The sequence below is a fragment of the Coregonus lavaretus genome (assembly GCF_964263955.1).
Source record: "Coregonus lavaretus genome assembly, chromosome: 1".
Taxonomy (NCBI): domain Eukaryota; kingdom Metazoa; phylum Chordata; class Actinopteri; order Salmoniformes; family Salmonidae; genus Coregonus; species Coregonus lavaretus.
In genome coordinates this window covers 17,214,323-17,234,980 of record NC_139988.1, presented here as the reverse complement: position 1 = coordinate 17,234,980, position 20,658 = coordinate 17,214,323, and the positions used below count along the sequence as shown (strand labels likewise).

At 44.1% G+C, this 20,658-nt stretch overlaps 1 protein-coding gene across 1 annotated transcript; it reads left to right on the top strand.

Moving 5' to 3' along the window:
* Positions 1 to 2,806: 2,806 nt before the first annotated feature.
* LOC311130084 (zinc finger CCCH domain-containing protein 7B-like) lies at positions 2,807 to 17,791 on the top strand. The gene is made up of 22 exons (XM_084162741.1): positions 2,807 to 3,021; positions 3,851 to 3,911; positions 4,019 to 4,055; positions 4,231 to 4,428; positions 4,763 to 4,921; positions 5,110 to 5,190; positions 5,304 to 5,363; positions 5,477 to 5,519; positions 5,626 to 5,858; positions 10,196 to 10,502; positions 12,366 to 12,424; positions 12,656 to 12,755; positions 12,957 to 13,118; positions 13,309 to 13,514; positions 13,608 to 13,708; positions 13,879 to 14,060; positions 14,166 to 14,242; positions 14,323 to 14,552; positions 14,862 to 14,967; positions 15,590 to 15,698; positions 15,822 to 15,955; positions 16,069 to 17,791. Exons 2-22 carry the CDS (start codon positions 3,853 to 3,855, stop codon positions 16,102 to 16,104), a joined length of 2,679 nt encoding a protein of 892 aa, XP_084018867.1. The 5' UTR covers positions 2,807 to 3,021; positions 3,851 to 3,852; the 3' UTR covers positions 16,105 to 17,791.
* Positions 17,792 to 20,658: the final 2,867 nt, after the last annotated feature.

The window sequence follows — 20,658 nt, the reverse complement described above, 5'->3', positions numbered from 1 at the left end:
AGGGCTATCTTCTGTATACCCCCCTACCTTGTCACAACACAACTGATTGGCTCAAACACATTAAGAAGGAAATACATTTCACAAATTAATGTTTAAGAAGGCACACCTGTTAATTGAAATGCATTCCAGGTGACTACCTCATGAAGCTGGTTGAGAGAATGCCAAGCGTGTGCAAAGCTGTCATCAAGGCAAAGGGTGGCTATTTGAAGAATCTCAAATATAAAATATATTTGGATTTGTTTAACACTTTTTTGGTTACTACACCTTCTCGTTGAACATCTCATTCCAAAATCATGGGCATTAATATGGAGTTGGTCCCCCCTTTGCTGCTATAACAGCCTCCACTCTTCTGGGAAGGCTTTCCACTAGATGTTGCGCAACATTACTGCAGGGACTTGCTTCCATTCAGCCATGAGCGTTAGTGAGGTCAGGCACTGATGTTGGGCGATTAGGCCTGGCTCGCAGTCGGCGTTCCAATTCATCCCAAAGGGGATCGATGGGGCTGAGGTCAGGACTCTGTGCAGGCTAGTCAAGTTCTTCCACACCGATCTTGACAAACCATTTCTGTATGGAACTTGCTTTGTGCACAGGGGCATTGTCATGCTGAAACAAGAAAGGGCCTTCCCCAAACTGTTGCCACAAGCACAGAATCGTCTAGAATGTCATTGTATGCTGTAGCGTTAAGATTTCCCTTCACTGGAACTAAAGGGCCTAGACCGAACCATGAAAAAACAGCACCAGACCGTTATTCCTCCGCCACCAAACTTTACAGTTGGCACTATGCATTGGGGCAGGTAGCCTTCTCCTGGGATCCGCCAAACCCAGATTCGTCCGTCAGACTGCCAGAGGGTGAAGTGTGATTTATCACTCCAGAGAACGTGTTTCCACTGCTCCAGAGTCCAATGGTGGCGAGTTTTACACCACTCCAGCCGACGCTTGGCATTGCGCATGGTGATCTTAGGCTTGTGTGCGGCTGCTCGGCCATGGAAACCCATTTCATGAAGCTCCAGACGAACAGTTATTGTGCTGACATTGCTTCCAAGGCAGTTTGGAAATCGGTAGTGAGTGTTGCAACTGAGGATAGACTGTTATTTACGTCTTCAGCACTTGGCGGTCCCGTTCTGTGAGCTTGTGTGGCCTACCACTTTGCGGCTGAGCCGTTGTTGCTCCTAGACATTTCCACTTCACAATAACAGCACTTACAGTTGACAGGGGCAGCTCTAGCAGGGCAGAAATTTGACGAACTGACTTGTTGGAAAGGTGGCATCCTATGACGGTGCCATGTTGAAAGTCCCTGAGCTCTTCAGTAGGGGCCATTCTAATGCCAATGTTTGTCTATGTTTTTTTTTTTTATGCTGCCTCTTGGGCCTCCCACGGGCCTGGGCACAGGGGCTTCAACCCAGGTAAACCCCTGCATTAAGCTGGACCTGGGAATGCAGGTACAATTTTATAAGGGAGACAGACAATTTGTTCGTTCGACATGGTGGGATCTTTTTGTATTGGTAAAATGTATTATGCAAGAAATGATGGCGGGAAAATGGCGGTGGAAACGTTTTTATGCGCAAATATTAATATAATAACCATCATATCGAAGTAAATGTGGAGTCACACGATCATATGTTGTGTGGTCGTCCCACTACTACTAGTCGGGAGAGCATGCAGTTTATTAGGCTACACATTAAATAAATTATGATGAACTTCACAGGGTTGTGAATATGCATAGTGATGAGCTTGATGCTCCTTTCCAACAAATATTGAGGGTCTTATTCTGGTGACATGATGATTGATGCTTAGACAAATGCAAAAAATATCGCTCTTATCCATAATAATCTCATAATGTAGGTAGCCTACCCGCACGGTACCTGTGAGCTGTTGGCTAGAGCGCATGTGCGATGACCAGAGTATGTACATTTGCTATATAACGCAACAGTTTTTGTGACACCCATCAGTAGAGTTGAAAATGCGATGGAAACCTATTTCATTTGTATTTTTCCTTCGGTACATGGGAATTTAAAGGCAAATGTTATTTGTATGTGCACTACGTCATCACGCACGGTCTTTTATCCGCAAAAAGTCCGTTTGATGTAACCACACCTCTTGTTGGAAAATTGGCATTTTGTTATATGCAGATTTTAGATAATTCGCATGAAAATCTGTAGCAAATTGTATGGAAACCTAGCTAGTGATGATGATACCCTATTATTGACTGCCAGCTTTCATCCCCTTACCACCACCATCAACACATTTACTGTATATGTATTTACTGTACAATTTACACCCTTGTCTACTTTGCACTGACACTAGCACTTGTCTTTTCTTACTAGCACTGACCAGCGCTGACTTCGCTACTTTATTGTAGAAAAATGTACTTACTTTGACTGTGATATGTGGTTTTCTCATCTAGCTATCTTAAAATGAATGCACTAACTGTAAATTGCTCTGGATATAAGAGCGTCTGCTAAATGACTAAAATGTCAACATAATCTTTTATAATCTGTTCAAACGGGGTTATCTGTACCAAAATGATGTAGCTACTGTGCTGTCTGCAACACCAGGTCAATAGTCTGCCACATGTTGCGCAATATCAACACTTTTTTGATAGGTCACTTCAAAATCTGTTCAACGATCAAAATGTAATTTATGATAATTATAAACATTTATTTTCAATCTCTGTCAACTCTGACTCTGCGTGCTCGTCAATGCAACTGCCCCATCCTAGTGGTCACATTGAAAATAACCACACTCAAACAACCCACAGCTCTTTAGGACCAAGCGTCTCATAATCTTGAGCGCAATTTGGAGAAGTACTGTAGCAAGCTAGCTACGTAGCTTCGACTGTGTAGAATTTTAGGTGAAAACTCTCACATGTTCCGTCCGGATACTGCAACCCGTTACCGGGAAAGTGAACAAATAAATATGTGTCTGGATGATTAATATTTTGAAAGGTTCTTAGATAATCACAATTTTGTCCTATTTATTGTGGTAAAGCAGTCTTTGGAGAAGAACAAGGTGTTGTTTTCGGTGAGTAGCAAACGTTAGCTAGTATGCTATTGTACAGTCAACTACCACACAGAAGACGAATTTACAAAATACGAAACTGTATGTACATATATATATATATATATATCAGTCAGTTGTCACTTATGTTGAATTTACCTAGCTCGCTAACTAAATCTGGCTAGCTAGCCCTGGTGTTCCGATGCTGTCCCTGCCACCGGCAAGTTTGCTCTCCATAATAAATAATCCGAAATATGTTCTGTAATACATTGATTTGCCAGCTAATATAGCTAACTACTGTTATGCAGTTTCTATTCACTGGTTAGTTAATAGATATATTAAAGTAGTGTCACTGCTGGTTGAAGTCAGAGCACCAAAGAAACCAATGAGTTGATAGTGGATTAGTTAGCTAGCTACAAGCTAAAGTTAGTTAACTAGATAGATAGCTAGCCAATTGAAGTTATCCTGCAACTTTCGTCCAATATCGTTGTATTGTTTCTTGCTATCCAAGACCGACAATTTAGCATTTCCTAAACATGCATTATGCGTAGTTCATCAGCTACCTAACTAATTATTTTGTTTCGCTACACCGTGTTTATTGTGCTGTATTTGCAGCTAACGCGTTACTCTCATCCGAGTTATTTTTAGGCGAGCGCGAGGATAGACATGCAGGTTATTGTTAGAAGGCCTCAAAATGGAAGAAAGTGTTGGTTTGTCGTGTCTGATGCACTGTGTACTGGCTGGCTGTGGCTTTTTAGATCTGACAACATATTTTGTCATTGTCAATAATGAACATATGTTTGATTATTGTAATTTCATTAAAAAAATAAAACAAACTTGATCTTTTCTTTAGCCATGGATATGGAACGACAGAAACGAAGGGAGGAAATCCAGAAAGCTATGGGCTTTATTCAGTAAGGCATCTTCAGATTTTAATTTTTCCATATAGTCAGTACACATATAAACACACAGAAAGTACATGAGGTGGCACTGATTCATGTATCTCACATTTTCTCTACAGGTCCTCCTTGCCTTTCCCAGAGCCTGATAATTATGCGGTACCTATGTGTTGCTTACAATGTTTATTCTCTTGCCTGACCCAAATTGATCAAGCCACCTGCCTGTCATCAAATGTATTCGTCCACAAATCTGCACTTTATCTCAGTTCTGAATTATCTTTGATCATCCTCACGATCTCTCTCTCCCTCCCTCCCGCCGCCTCCTTTTCTTCAGGCTTTTTTGACCCAGTTGGTGTGTAACTTGTTGGAAGAGGGAAACACTGTGTTTCGGGATGGGGAATGGAGGCAGGCAGCGCAGAATTACAGTGAGGGGGTCAACGTGGCCCGCTATGCTCAGGCAGAGGCACTGGTCATCCCCCCTGAGCTTCTGGAGAGCCTCTATGTCAACAGGGCAGCGGCACACTTTCAGTTTGTAAGACACGCACACTTAACAATGTTAATGGTTGACATATTCTCAAAAGTTATGTTAAAGCAATAAATATATCCGGTCAAGCACTTTGTCTAAACAATAATGGATCCCACATTTAAGTCAGTTCTTACACCCAGTCCCCATCTTCTCTCTCCCTTTCCACCTCCCCTTTTTCTGTTTGTCTCTTTCTCTGTCTGTCTCTCTCTTTGTATGTGTCTCTCTCTTTGTATGTGTCTCTCTCTTTGTATGTGTCTCCCTCTCTTTGTATGTGTCTCTCTCTCTTTGTATGTGTCTCACTCTCTCTGTGTCTCTTTCTTTGTCTGTCTCTCTCCCCCAGGGGGAGTTTGAGCGGGGCGTGCAGGACTGCGACGGTGCGCTGTGCGTGTGTGAGGGCAGTCGCAAGGCGCTCTACAGGAAAGCTCTCTGTCTGAGGGAGCTGGGCCGACTCAGGGAGGCCTATGAGTGTGGCACCAGATGCCTGCTCACTGCCCCACACGTAAATCAAGGCCACAAGGCACACAAGGGCACCTGAACCATAGTTAAATTAAAACAATGAATCCTTGTAGGATTCATATGGAATCACCAATTTATTCTACTACATACTTTTAGTTACTCGCATTTCTTTAATGTGTCAAATGTCAGTTAATCTTATTGTTTATGGAATGTACTTTCTGTGTCATACAGGACAGGCAGGTGGGTGAATTGGCCCAGGACCTGGCTAATAAACTGGGCCTGAAGGTCCGTAAGGCCTACATCAGCTCTCAGGTGAGCAGTCACCTCTGACTCTCTATCAACAGTAGGAATGTGCCCCTCAAAGATCAAAATGCCTAGACCGATATCTGCCACGGTCCATATAAGTGTTACTGTTTTCTTCACAGGTGGAGTCCTCAACGTCAGGGAGGGAGAGCAATAGAGAGAATTCTTCACCCACAGGAGAGGTGAGTGTCTGGTCGTCTTGGATTTTTTTATTCTTCTCATTGGCATTTTCTTATTAAGGGCAAATGGGATGAATGGTTGTTTTAATTAACCAAGCCTTGTCTCTTTTATTTAGATGTCCTCCAACGGGCTGGAGTCTTTGACTGACATTACATCAGGTATGGCAGCTCACCATAAAAACGTAACATTACGTTTAACTTGAATGGTTTATTTTGTCGTTCCTCTAAAATTCCCTTCTCTCTTCATCCCTCTCCTCCTTCTCAGCTGATCTGTCCAGCGCCCAGTGTATCCCTGCCCCTCTGGCCACGCCCATCCCTGTCAGCGACGAGCCCTCCAGCCCAGTGGCTACGCCCTGTGCTGACCTATCAGAGAGCCCCAGTACGGGCTTACCCCCCATGCCCTACTCCGTTCCCGTGTCGGAGCACATGGAGGAGCACATGGAGGAGTGCAGCGTGATCCCTGACGATCTGGACTGCATCTCCAAGAAAGTCAGTGAGGTGAGAGGGTCGCTACTAGGGTCACTCCAAGGCAGGATGCTGGCCGTGCTGTGCCCTCCCTCTGTCGATCAGTAGATGTTTGACGAGAGAGGAGGTACAGACAGTCGTCAATAGTAAATTAACATTTAAGAAAGTATCTCCATGACTTGGCTGACCAAGGGTGCACATGTTAGTGGTTTAAAGGAGAAGTCTGCTTTTTTACAACCAAATCTCTATTTTGGATGTAAATCGCATGTTATAGAAGGGTCCAGATAATTTTTTTTGCTATTTCACTTGTTTGAGAAATGTACCCCAAACCAGCGATTCACGTCCTCATCCTCGTAGTGCAGTACGGGGGATCTGAAAAAACATTAACAAAAGCTCAGAAAACACCCAAATACATGGTTTTAGAAACAGGAAAGCTCTCAGTATAGTGATTCAGGTCTTTTGATGTTGTACACATTAAATTGTGTCATTTTGAACATTATCCGCAACGTTATATTCAATTTAGTGGGACTCAAGCTGTTTCTCCTATTTCCATGTAGGCTGCTGCTAGAGTGCATGGAGAGGTGTTGCTCGAGTTGCTACAACATTTTAAATAACGTTCGGAATGACACAATTTCACGTGTACAACAGCTAAAGACCTGCATCGCTATACTGAGAGCTTTTTTTTTTTAGTCATTTAGCAGACGCTCTTATCCAGAGCGACTTACAGTTAGTGAGTGCATACATTTAAAAACAAAAAAATCATACTGGCCCCCCGTGGGAATCGAACCCACAACCCTGGCGTTGCAAACGCCATGCTCTACCAACTGAGCTACATCCCTTGGACGATGCTGGGCCAATTGTGCGCCGCCCCATGGGTCTCCCGGTCACGGCCGGCTACGACAGAGCCTGGATTCGAACCAGGATCTCTAATGGCACAGCTAGCACTGTGATGCAGTGCCTTAGACCACTGTGCCACTCGGGAGAAATGGCTTTTCTGTTTCTAAAATCAAATTGTATTTGCACATGCACCGAATACGACAGGTGTAGACCTTACAGTGAAATGCTTACTTACAAGCCCTTAACCAACAATGCAGTTTTAAGAAAAATAAGTGTTAAGTAAAAACAAAAAATAAGAAAAATAACAAATTAATTAAAGAACAGAAGTAAAATATCAGTAGTGAGGCTATATACAGGGGGTACCGGTACAGAGTCAATGTGCGGGGGCACAGGTTAGTCGAGGTAATTGAGGTAATATATAGTCAAAGGTTTGGACACACCTACTCATTCCATGGTTTTCCTTTATTTGTACTATTTTCTACATTGTAGAATAATAGTGAAGACATCAAAACTATGAAATAACACATATAGAATCATGTAGTAACCAAAAAGTGTTAAACAAATCAGAATATATTTTATATTTGAGATTCTTCAAATAGCCACCCTTTGCCTTGATGACAGTGTCACCAGCAAAGCACCATAACACCCCCTCCTCCATGCGTTACGGTCGGAAATACACATGTGGAGATCATCCGTTCACCCACATCGCGTCTCACAAAGACACAACGGTTGGAACCAAAAATCTCCAATTTGGACTCCAAACCAAAGGACACATTTCCACCGGTCTAATGTCCATTGCTCGTGTTTCTTGGCCCAAGCAAGTCTCTTCTTCTTATTGGTGTCCTTTTAGTAGTGGTTTCTATGCAGCAATTCGACCATGAAGGCCTGATTCACGCAGTCTGCTCTGAACAGTTGATTTTGAGATGTGTCTGTTACTTGAACTCTGTGAAGCATTTATTTGGGCTGCAATTTCTGAGGCTGGTAACTCTAATGAACTTATCCTCTGCAGCAGAGGTAACTCTGGGTCTTCCATTCCTGTGGCGGTCCTCATGAGAGCCAGTTTCATCATAGTGCCCCCCCCCCCCCCAATACCTTTTCACAACACAACTAATTGGCTCAAACGCATTAAGAAGGAAAGAAATTCCACAAATTAACTTTTAAGAAGGCACACCTGTTAATTGAAATGCATTCCTGGTGACCACAACATGAAGCTGGTTGAGAGAATGTCAAGAGTGTGCAAAGCTGTCATGAAGGCAAAGGGTGGCTATTTGAAGAATCTCAAATATAAAATATATTTTGATTTGTTTAACACTTTTTTTTGGTTACTATATGATTCCATATGTGTTATTTCATAGTTTTGATGTCTTCACTATTATTCTACAATGTAAAAAAATGGTACAAATAAAGACAATGCAAATATTCCGGGTAGCCATTTGATTAGCTGTTCAGGAGTCTTATGGCTTGGGGGTAGAAGCTATTAAGAAGCCTTTTGGACCTAGACTTGGCGCTCCGGTACCGTTTGTCGTGCGGTAGCAGAGAGAACAGTCTATGACTAGGGTGGCTGGATTCTTTGACAATTTGTAGGGCCTTCCTCTGACACCGCCTGGTATAGAGGTCCTGGATGACAGGAAGCTTGGCCCAAGTGATGTACTGGGCCGTATGCACTACCCTCTAGTGCCTTGCGGTCGGAGGCAGAGCAGTTGCCATACCAGGCGGTGATGCAACCAGTCAGGAGGCTCTCGATGGTGCAGCTGTAGAACTTTTTGAGAGTCTGTGGACCCATGCCAAATCATTTCAGTCTCCTGAGGGGGAATATACTTTGTCGTGCCCTCTTCACGACTGTCTTGGTGTGTTTGGACCATGATAGTTTGTTGGTGATGTTGATACCAAGGGACTTGATGCTCTCAACCTGCTCCACTACAGCCCTGTCGATTAATGGGGGTGTGCTCGGTCCTCCTTTTCCTGTAGTCCACAATCATCTCCTTTGTCTTGATCACGTTGAGGGAGAAGTTGTTATCCTGGCACCACACAGCCAGGTCTCTGACCTCCCTATAGGCTGTCTCATCGTTGTCGGTGATCAGGCCTACCACTTGTAGTCGGCAAACGTAATGATGGTGTTGGAATCATGCTTGGCCATGCAGTCATGGGTGAACAGGGAATACAGGACGGGACTGAGCACGCACCCCTGAGGGTCCCCCGTGTTGAGGATCAGCATGGCAGATGTGTTGTTACCTACCCTAACCACCTGGGGGCGGCCAGTCATGAAGTCCAGGATCCAGTTGCAGAGTGAGGTGTTTAGTCCCAGGGTCCTTAGCTTAGTGATGAGCTTTAAGGGCACTATGGTGTTGAACGCTGAGCTGTAGTCAATGAATAGCATTCTCACATAGGGGTTCCTTTTGTTCATGTGGGAAAGGGCAGTGTGGAGTGCAATAGAGATTGCATCATCTGTGGATCTGTTGGGGCGGTATGCAAATTGGAGTGGGTCTAGGTTTTCTGGAATAATGGTGTTGATGTGAGCCATGACCAGCCTTTCAAAGCACTTCATGGCTACAGACGTGAGTGCTACGGGTCGGTAGTCATTTAGGCAGGTTACCTTAGTGTTCTTGGGCACAGGGACTATGGTGGTCTGCTTTAAACATGTTTGGTATTACAGACTCAGTCAGGGACAGGTTGAAAATGTCAGTGAAGACACTTGCCAGTTGGTCAGCGCATGCTCGGAGTACACGTCCTGGTAAAGGACCTGTTTAAAGGTCTTACTCACATCAGTTACGGCGAGTGTGATCACACAGTCGTCCGGAACAGCTGATGCTCTCATGCATGCTTCAGTGTTGCTTGCCTCGAAGCGAGCATAGAAGTAATTTAGCTTGTCTGGTAGGCTCGTGTCACTGGGCAGCTTGCAACTGTGCTTCCCTTTTGTAGTCCGTAATAGTTTGCAAGCCCTGCCTCATCCGACGAATGTCGGAGCCGGTGTAGTACGATTCAGTCTTAGTCCTGTATTGACACTTTTCCTGTTTGATGGTTCGTCGGAGGGCATAGCGGGATTTCTTATAAGCGACCCTTTAGCTCAGTGCGGATGTTGCCTGTAATCCATGGCTTCTGGTTGGGGTATGTATGTACGGTCACTGTGGGGACGACGTCATCGATGCACTGGATGAGCATTTTCTTGTTTGCTTATGGCCTTATACAGCTTGTTGCGTGCGATCTTAGTGCGACGTATTTGGGTGTTTTTGGAGCTTTTGTTCATGTTTTTTCAGAGCCTCCATACTGCACAACAAGGATGAGGAAGTGAATCACTGGTTTGGGGTAAGTTTCTCAAACAAGAGAAATCGCAAAAAAAATGTATCTGGACCCTTCTTCAACATGCCATTTACATCCAAAATAGAGATTTGGTTGTATAAAAAAAAAGCTAACTTCTCCTTTAACTTCCACCACTGAGGTACATTATATGGAGCACAGAGTTATGTATTTCTGGTCTAGAAGGAGATCATCTAGAATAAGATGGATAATGTCATGTCTCTTTCTCTCTCCCTCAGTCGCAGAGCCCAGTCCAGGGTGCTATCCCCACCAACCTCCCTAACACAGCTGTGGGCCTGCGCCCTTCATACTCCTCCAGCCTCCCCGCCCCCTCGCCCCAGCTACCTCCCGCCTTCTTCAGTTCATCGGTCAGCCAGATGCCCCCCTTGGAGCCTTACCCCTCGCTGGGCCAGAGGGACCAGACCTCCACACAGGCGCTGGACGCCCTGGGGGCCTTCTCCCCGGGGACAGGGACTGGGGACACGGAGGGCAAAGGAGGGGTTGGAATTGGAGGGCTGGACTCCCTGTCAGAGTACACCTTGCCTGGTGAGTGGATGAGACATATGAACAAGGTCCGGGTGTGTGTGTTTGAGGACGTCAAGTACAGTGCTATGAAAAAGTATTTGCCCCCTTTCTAATTCTCTCTACTTTTGCATATTTGTGATATTGAATGTTATCAGATCTTCAACCAAAACCTAATATTAGATAAAGGGAACATAAGTGAATAAATAACACAACAATTACATATTTATTTCATAAACAAAGTTATGCATCACCCAATTCCCCTGTGTGAAAAAGTAATTGCCCCCTTACACTCAATAACTGGTTGTGCCACCTTTAGCTGCAATGACTCCAACCAAATGCTTCCTGTAGTTGTTGATCAGTCTCTCACGTCGCTGTGGAGGAATTTTGGCCCACTCTTCCATGCAGAACTGCTTTAACTCGGTGACGTGTGGGTTTTCAAGCATGAACTGCTCGTTTCAAGTCCTGCCACAACATATCAATTGGGATTAGGTCTGGACTTTGACTAGGCCATTCCAAAACTTCCAATTTGTTGCTTTTTAGCAATTTTCATGTAGACTTGATTGTGTGTTTTGGATCATTGTCTTGCTGCATGACCCAGCTGCGCTTCAGCTTCTGCTCACAGACGGATGGTCTGACATTCTCCTGTAGAATTCTCTGATACAGAGCAGAATTCATGGTTCCTTCTATTAAGGCAAGTCGTCCAGGTCCTGAGGCAGCAAAGCATCCCCAAACCATCACACCACCACCACCATGCTTGACCTTTGGTATGATGTTCTTACTGTGGAATGCAGTGTTTGGTTTTCGCCAGGCATAATGGGACCCATCTCGTCCAAAATGTTGACTCAAGTTTGCCAAAAAGCACCTGGATGATCATCAAGACTCTTGGAAGAACGTTCTATGGACAGATGATTCAAAAGTATAACTTTTTGTTCCAGTAATGCCTGGCGAAAACCAAACACTGCATTCCACAGTAAGAACATCATACCAAAGGTCAAGCATGGTGGTGATGGTTTGGGGATGCTTTGCTGCCTCAGGACCTGGACGACTTGCCTTAATAGAAGGAACCATGAATTCTGCTCTGTATCAGAGAATTCTACAGGAGAATGTCAGACCATCCGTCTGTGAGCAGAAGCTGAAGCGCAGCTGGGTCATGCAGCAAGACAATGATCCAAAACACACAATGAAGTATACATGAAAATTGCTAAAAAAGCAACAAATTGGAAGTTTTGGAATGGCCTAGTCAAAGTCCAGACCTAATCCCAATTGATATGTTGTGGCAGGACTTGAAACGAGCAGTTCATGCTTGAAAACCCACACGTCACTGAGTTAAAGCAGTTCTGCATGGAAGAGTGGGCCAAAATTCCTCCACAGCGACGTGAGAGACTGATCAACAACTACAGGAAGCATTTGGTTGGAGTCATTGCAGCTAAAGGTGGCACAACCAGTTATTGAGTGTAAGGGGGCAATTACTTTTTCACACAGGGGAATTAGGTGTGGCATAACTTTGTTTATGAAATAAATATGTAATTGTTGTGTTATTTATTCACTTATGTTCCCTTTATCTAATATTAGGTTTTGGTTGAAGATCTGATAACATTCAGTATCACAAATATGCAAAAGTAGAGAGAATTAGAAAGGGGGCAAATACTTTTTCATAGCACTGTACATTGAAAACAGTAAAGCCATTGTAGCAGGTGTTTTGGCCATTATCAAGTATTTTGCAACCATACAGTTTTAAACCTGCATCAGCTGTTACTTAAACCTTCCCTGGGACTGCCCAGTGACCCTGAACAGTCCTCGGAGCATGCGTTAGTTGCTGTTGAAGCAGCACTGCTGTAAGGCCATATGGTGTCTGATATCTGTCCTTGTGTTGCTGTTCTCCAGGGGGAAGAATCTCTCACAGCTTCATCCCTGGGGTCTGCAACCACAGCTCCACTCACACGGTACGACAGCGGCACAACGCCTGAACACTCCGATGGATACTCTCAACTTCTTTCTCCTCTCTTTTATCACGACATGGATGTATCTTCCTACTCTACTTACATTTATTCCATTGTTGTTATTTCTTGCTGTTGAGATACTCCTAGTTCTGATAACTTGCATGTACGGTGTGGTTTTTGATAGGAAATAAAAAATTTAATCTGGTGATGGATTGGTTTGTCTTCCCTCCTCAGAACGTCCCATCAGGCACCAACCTCTCGCTGCTCTCCCGGAACCCACTGGCTGCCACCCACGAGTTCAGACAGGCCTGCCATGCCTGTTACAGCCGCATAGGTACGCACCGCTACCTTCATCTTTCTTTTCCCACTCCAGAATATGTTACGTTAATGATTTCTTTATTTTATACTGAGCAGTATTAAGTCAATATTTTCTGTTACATCAATGCTTACATAATTGACCATTGTGGGATAAATCAAGTATATTGAATTGAATGCTGCAGTTGAATGATAAGTCCCCCTATTCTTCTCTCTGCAGGTCCGCGGGTGATGGACTACCAGTACCAGCCGGAGGCGGCTCACCGTTGTAAGAGGGACGTGCTGCTGTGTCGCTTCAAAAACACAGACGACCCCACCTGGAAGAGGGTCAGGCCTCGCCCCGCTAGAAACAACTTCCTGGGTGCCTTTGTGCTCTGCAAAGGTACGTGTGTGTGTGTGTTCGCTCACTCAAATAAGCACTGATGGTTGGAATGTCGTCTCTCACAGCAGAATGCTGGCAGTAGTTTTATGTTGCTTAAATGCATTTTTTAAATGCTTGCTGCAAAGCAAATTGCTCATCAGTGATAGTAAAGATCATCTGCTCTCTACTTTCCTCCTCCGTCTCCCTGAAGAGGTCCAGGAGCGCCAGGAGTGCCAGTACGGGGAGAACTGCACATTTGCCTACTGCCAGGAGGAGATAGACGTGTGGACCCAGGAGAGGAAGGGGGCTCTGAGCAGGGAGCTGCTGTTTGACCCGCTGGGCAGCACCGAGAGACGAGCACTCAGTGTCACACGCCTGCTGCAGCTGCACATGGGCATGTTCATGTTCCTCTGTGAGGTAGGGTGGCCACACACACACACCTCCACATGGAGAACTTTGCAGGATTCAATATGTACAGAACATTAACACACACTCTTTCCCTCTCTGCAGGAATGTTTTGACAGTAAGCCTCGCATCATCAGCAAACGCAGCAAAGAGAACTTGGCTGTCTGCTCAAACCTCACCGCCCGGCATCCCTTCGATGATAACAAGTGAGTCTTCTCCTTTCTGTACTTTTCAGTCGTCGTCTCTCTGTCCTTGACTGTATCAGAACCAAACAAGCAGTTTGTCTAAACATAATCCAATTTCCCTCAGACAATATTACAGTCAGCTACTTACACTCCTTCTCTCCCTCCATCTCATTTCTCTCTCTCCTCCTCAGGTGCCTAGTGCACGTGGTGCGTTCGGCCAACGTGCGATACAGTAAGGTGCGCCCGCTGCACCCCCTCTGCCAGTTTGACGTGTGCCGACATGAGGTTCGCTACGGCTGCCAGCGCGAGGACAGCTGCTCCTTCGCCCACTCCGTCATAGAACTCAAGTGCTGGGTACTGCAGCAGGACACAGGTACAGGAAGTACACGTGTGTTTACACGCCTGGCAAACACACTCTATTAAGGATTGCAGCAAAATAACCTAAATTAATTATATCATCTGTGACTTTGTCTCTCAGGTATCACCCATGAGGAGATGGTGCAGGAGTCCAAGAGGCACTGGTACAGGCTAGAGCAAAATGCTCAGAGACAGAAGGTGAGCGTGAGTTGGACACCATACCCTAATTCAATACATCATTTGAGGTATTATTTTTACAAAATGTCTCTCTCTTTCAGCCTATGCACGTCCCACACCAGAGCTGTAGTGGTGGAGGGGTGGGGGGAATAGGAGGTGGTGGAGGGGGAGACAACCTCGGGGGTGGCGGGGTTGGCTCCGGAGGAGGAGGAGGGAGAGGCAGAGGGCTGAACCTGAAGATGAAGTTTGTCTGTGGCCAGTGTTGGAGGGATGGACAGGTCAATGAACCAGACAAGGCCCTCAAGTACTGCACTGCTAAAGCAAGGCACAGGTGAGAGACTAGAGCGGCCTGGGGCCATATCAAACTGACATCTGCACTGATACTATGTGCTGAAGTTCTCTTGTCAATATGAGGCTGCAGGGGTTACTATCTGATTCATGACCAGGCCTGAACTGATAATGATTTAATCAAAGGAATGTTAATGAAATAGACCAATTAAAGGATTAACTCTATAGAAATATATAATACCTTGCTCTGAATGGTCAATTTCACTAATTTGATGATTGGAGTACTTTTCCCCCCTTTTTACTTTTCTTTCGCCCATCTCTCCTCCCCCTCTTCCTCTTTCTCCCTCTCCAGCTGGACTAAGGAGCGTCGGGTATTGCTGGTGAAGTCCTTTGAGAAGAAGAAGTGGGTCGTTGTGCGGCCGCTTCCCTTCTCCCGTACGTACCCACAGCAGTACGACGTAAGTCTCTCCTCCTTCTCTCCCTCTCTTCTCCCTCCCCCTCTCTCATACACAGCCACATCAGTATGACCTGAGTCACCCCTCCTTTTCTTCTTCCCTCTGGGTCTGTTTTTAATCACTCCAATCAGTCAGTCCTTTCCAGCAGACCTCTCACATGCTGAGTACAGCTGACGGTGTCTACAGCCCCCCCTCTCCCCTCTCCCATTTACCTCTAGTGGTTTGGCAACCCTCTCATCCCCTGTAACACTGCCTGCCTATAGTGTTTACCTATATGCATTTTGACCTTTGTTCCACAATAGGTTAGCTATGTCTTGGTACTACTTGTGAAGGAAAGGGGTTTTGGTTTCAAATAAAAACACAATAAAATCACAGGAAAGCAGGGGTTGGAACCGGTTCAGGGAACAAAACCGGAAAATAAATAATTTTTTGGAGGAACAGAAACCGATCCGGGAAAGAAAGTGATCTGTAGTGTTCTGGAACAGAACCGTTATTTTTCTAATCTTGAGAACCGCTTATGTTCTGTTATTTTTCCCTGCAGGAAAGTATACGATCAGGACTTCCGGTGAGGAGTAAAGTAGTAGTAAGGCCGTAGTAAAGTAGTAATAAAGCAGTGTCTCCCTAGATGTGTGTCCATGTGATGAAGCAGAAGAAGTGCCACTACATCGGAAACTGTTCCTTCGCCCACAGTCTGGAGGAGAGGGACGTCTGGACATACATGAAGGACAACAGCTGTAAGTTTATCTTTCTGTTGCTTTTCCTCTCATTACGTTCCTCTCTTTTTTGTGTGCCAAACAAATAATGTATTTATAGTGTATATGTTGGAGATGCTAACCCCTGTCCCCTCCTGTCCACAGTGAGGGACATGCAGCAGATGTATGACATGTGGCTCACGATGACCAATCAGAACAGACGCACTGACAGAAGCCTCATGACCCCGCCTCCGGAGGAGAAACAGGTTTCGATGACGACAGATTACACCGAGTCATTGGTGAGTGGCTTTCAAGTCATGAGTTTCATTAAAGACAAGTGGCTTTTTGTGTTGTTTGATATGGACAGACCGTTTGTGATTTGTCTGTGTGTCTGTCTCTGTCTGTGGGTCAGTCTGGGCGGCGGTTGTCAGAAGGAGGTGATATGTGAGTGTTGTCGTGCTGAGGAGGAGCTGGCCCTGGAGACGTGGATAGGAGACCCTGCTCCCACTACACCAGAGACCAGCTACAGTACCTACCGCCTGTGACGTCAGTCTGAATGCAAACACACATACACACACACACTTTACAGTACAACAAACTGCTGTTGCAACAGGCACCAACTTGTGTGATGCGCACACACACAGAAAGTCGTGTATAAGAACATTCAAGCCCATAATCTGAATAGTTTTTATATGGTTTGGCTGTTAACTTCAATCTGAACCTCAGTGTATCTCTAACACGCTGCAGATGTAAATGTACTTTATATGTCCACTATATTACCACTGAAGGCAAATATTGAATTGCCAGCAAAAATAAGAAAAAGCCCCAAAGTAGCCCCTTTAACTAATACGGAGTGGCTGTGTGGCTGAATCCTCTGGACGCCTCTTCCCGATGACTAAACAACCGAACAAATTAGCCTGCAAAATATATATATTTTTGGAATGTTCATTCAAATCGCCGCAGGTTTTTTATTTCAGCTGTTCAGAAGTATGAGGCAGAGACGTAGCACATCGGCGGAACGTGATTGGGTTGTTTAGGTCTGGGGAAGAGGCGCCCAGGGGGGAAGGACATGGGCGGAACGGGGTGGTGCGATTCGGTCATGCAGCCTCAGCCTTAAAAATAAGCCCCTTATCTATGTAGCTAGGGACAAACGTCTACAACCAAATCCTACCCTCCTTCCCTTGTGGGAATGTAGAAAGAGGGAGAGAGAAATAGGACAGAAATGGTTAGTACGCCATTTTGTTTGTCCATGGGGAGTTAGTGCTTCACTCTATTTGTCTGCCATATTGGTAGAGTACTATGAATGTAAAGCCAGTGATTATGAGGAAGTCATAAAATAAATATGTTTGTGGAATGTATTCGGAATACCCATTCATATAACATTTAAAATGACCCCCTATCCCCCCTTATTGATAGAAATGGCACAGTAGTATTTTGGTTACGTAAGCAAGCCAGGCAGCCCTACCTGTGGCCAGCAACGACACGTATACACATCCACAACATACTGTATACAATGAGTAGGTTCAGAATGGAAGTGTTTCATAATATGGCATTGGAGGGCTATATGGGTCAAAAGTAACTGCAGCAACTGTCTTCAGCTTCAGTACTCACGGGCTCTTCACTCAGACCCACTCAAACAACATACTGCACCGTATGCTTAAAATCTGGAGTTTTCGCAGACTACATGAACAAGTCTGGGTCCTCCTAGTTATAGCCACTCTAACAAGGACCCAGAGGGTATCCTGGTCACAATACATGGTGTTAAGATACATATTAAGGAGTCCAATAAGCCAGGAGAAAGGGGGCGGGATCGTAGAATATTACAGTAGGATGGGGCTTGAATGGATCCTGGAGTATGGTGGCTTGGTCACAGGGGTGGTCAGGTGGGCGGATCAGTGAGTGGGCATTGGACAGGTAGCTGGATCCGGGGGTGGGCTCACAGGCTCGTGGTCCCCCCCCCCCCCAGCGGGGGATTGTGAGAAAGGGAGGGCGTTATGAAAGAAATGATGAAACATAAAGTAAATTAAAAGTAAAATGACTACCCATAATGTAGGCTAAAATAGGCTGACTACCCATAATGTAGGCTAAAATAGCCTGACTACCCATAATGTAGGCTAAAAAAAGACAGACTACCCATAATATAGACTAAAAAAGACGGACTACCCATAATGTAGGCTAAAATAGGCTGACTACCCATAATGTAGGCTAAAAAAAGACTGACTACGCATAATAAAGGCTAGTGAGACTGATGTGCCTATAAACACACACTAACATTAATTCACAAAGTACACCTAGGCAGGGACATGTTTTTCCCATATGGCCAGCATCTCGTTCCCTTATACCCGCACCAGACATGATGTTATGGAGCTGTCTCTATTCATATACATTATACACACATTATATATACATATTTACAGATATCAGTATACTACTAAAGATAATTGATAACTTAGCAGTTAAGCTTAATTAAATATAACCTAAAACTTGTATTGATAACATAGAACCTCTTGTTATTGAGCTATGCTATATGACATGTATCGCTGAACTAGATGACTAGTGATTTTTTTTGCTTCTGTGAGGGTCATTCCAGGGAAGTCTGTAGGAGCGAGGTTGACTGATTCTCATGACAGGGTTTGAATTTCATGGTTTCAGCTAAGCCAAAGGAAGGCGATTGGTTGAGTTAAATGATGATCAACTCGGGAACCCATAACAAAATCTTGTGTGTGCTAGCGATCTGTCGAGAGATTTGATCAACATGGTAGTAATGGATCTGGTAGAGAAAGTGTTACTCAATTGGAAACAGTTTTTGATTTAATCATATTTTTCTCTTGTTCAATCAACAGTAGGATGCCAAGGTACTCCCTTCTATAAACATCAGTGATTTAATGGATCCACCTTGATAGTAGAGTAGATCAATAAACTAACTGTCCAATCAGTTTTAGAGGAGTAACAAGAGGTGGGAGAGGCTTCTTCTGGAATGACCCAGGTATTTGCTTAACTGAGGGAACGTATTACTGCTACTACCACTATTATTATGATGATGATGATGATGAATTATGATGACGATAATGATTGCCATTATGACTATTTCTATTCTCCTATATGCTATTGATATACGTATATGTTAATTGCTATGTATAACTCTCTTTATAAATGTATCCATGTATGAATATAATACTTTACTGTAAACAGACGTATGTGTATGTTAAACAGAACTGTCCAGCAGGCCAGACAGGGGAGAAGAGCTCATAGTTTACCTTGCTCAAACTGGTACGAAGAACAACTCAGTTCAGTTTTAACATACTTGCTGACTGTGACCTCACTCTCAGCTAGCCGGTTACATAACAGGAACATAAGCTAACATAACATACGTGTCCATAGTTCACAGGGCACCCTAGATAATAGCAGACAGGTTACTGGACCAGGTTGTTGCTGAAGATCTGATTTGAAATAGTCTTGGTTGCTTGAGGTTAGTGGATTGTAGGATACTTGAGTTGAGATTGTATGGAAGATAAGGTTGGTCAGTCAGTGCAATGGAATGTGCTAGTGACTCTTTTTGAATTTTCGATAGCCGTGTAAATTGCTAATGATTGTTTTCCTGACTGTTACCGAGTGAGATTATGTAATCAATACTCTAGTATCCTGTATTTAATCACTAACCCTGCTGGGACAACTCCAAGCATACATTGACGTCTGTATACATCAGTATAGCGCCTTATTCAATATATACCTATATGAAATTATACATACCCCTATCATATAATCCTACTTTCTATGATACATATAACTATAATTATACTTAGACACCTGTATAATTAATTTAGATAAAAAGCGGTTCTGGTTTTCTATGGTTGTTGTTTGAAGAGGTCATAGTCTGATTTCATTGGTTACATGCACAGTGCACACCGTACTACATAAGGGAACTGGAGGAACAGAACAGTGGTCTGACCTGACCGTATCCAAACCCACCAGAGAGAACTGCATTTGATCATGAGGCTGACTGATTCGTCTTGGTTTAAGAAGTGGCTTTGACCCCCAAAAGCATACAGTCAGATGGTTTTTATTTTTCCTGTTGAAGTCTTTCCAAGTAGAAGGCCGGAGACATTCTTGTAAACCTTGGTTTACGCCATGTTCATTATTGACACAGAGGCATTCCCTGTATTAAAAAGAGAAAAATACACTTATGTGAATTGACACTCACCCATAGTTGCATTCAGAGTTATTATTGGATTATTTTCAACAACTTGGAATAGGAACCAGAGTTTTAAGAAGTGAAAAAACAAGTCCTCTATTTGTATTAACTCTGTTTTGTTTCTTTATTTTTTCCTCCCTGGTTGGAAGTGAATTATGATAAGTGGACCAAATCTCTTGAAGGTGTTTAACAATAAACAGACTGTTTTAGAGAGAAGGTGTGGCTTTTTGTTTTTGTTATTCTCCCATACATTCAGTATATCGAAAGTATAAATATAATATTTACCTAAATGTTGATTTGAAATCTTTGTCTTTACGTATCTGTTGTATTCGTTTCTATACAACCCTGTGACCAATTATTGTTTGGGACTCAATAATAGGCTGCCAGTGGTTCTGAGATTCTAATTACTGGTGAGCAATGTCTCTATGCTGAAACCAAAAAAAAGCTGATGTACTGAATCCACAATGATCCTAGGATTCTGACCCAGACTCAGATCCCAGCCTAGAAGAATGACCTTGCAAAGTCTTCCGTCGTTATATAACAGTACTCCTATAACCTGACTGATGTTGACTGAAGTTATCAGTGTTTTGCACGTGCCTAAAATAGGGCAGGTTGCCAGGACTCTTCACATGTGTATGAAACAGGATGAGGGCGGCAGGTAACCTAGCGGTTAGAGCTTTGGTCCAGTAACTGAAAGGGTACGAATACCCGAGTCGACAAATAAATAAAAAGCATGTCTGTGCCCTTGCAAGGCACTTAACCCTAATTTGCTCCAGGGGCGCCATACTACTATGGCAGGCTGACCCTGTA

What these genes read in the sequence shown, in the direction of transcription:
- LOC311130084 (XM_084162741.1), top strand. Translation starts at nt 3,853, where the DNA reads ATGGATATGGAACGACAGAAACGAAGGGAGGAAATCCAGAAAGCTATG. An exon ending in AAAGCTATGGGCTTTATTCA is followed by an intron (nt 3,912 to 4,018) that starts GTAAGGCATCTT and finishes TTTTCTCTACAG; the next exon opens with GTCCTCCTTGCCTTTCCCAG. An exon ending in AAAATGCTCAGAGACAGAAG is followed by an intron (nt 14,243 to 14,322) that starts GTGAGCGTGAGT and finishes TCTCTCTTTCAG; the next exon opens with CCTATGCACGTCCCACACCA.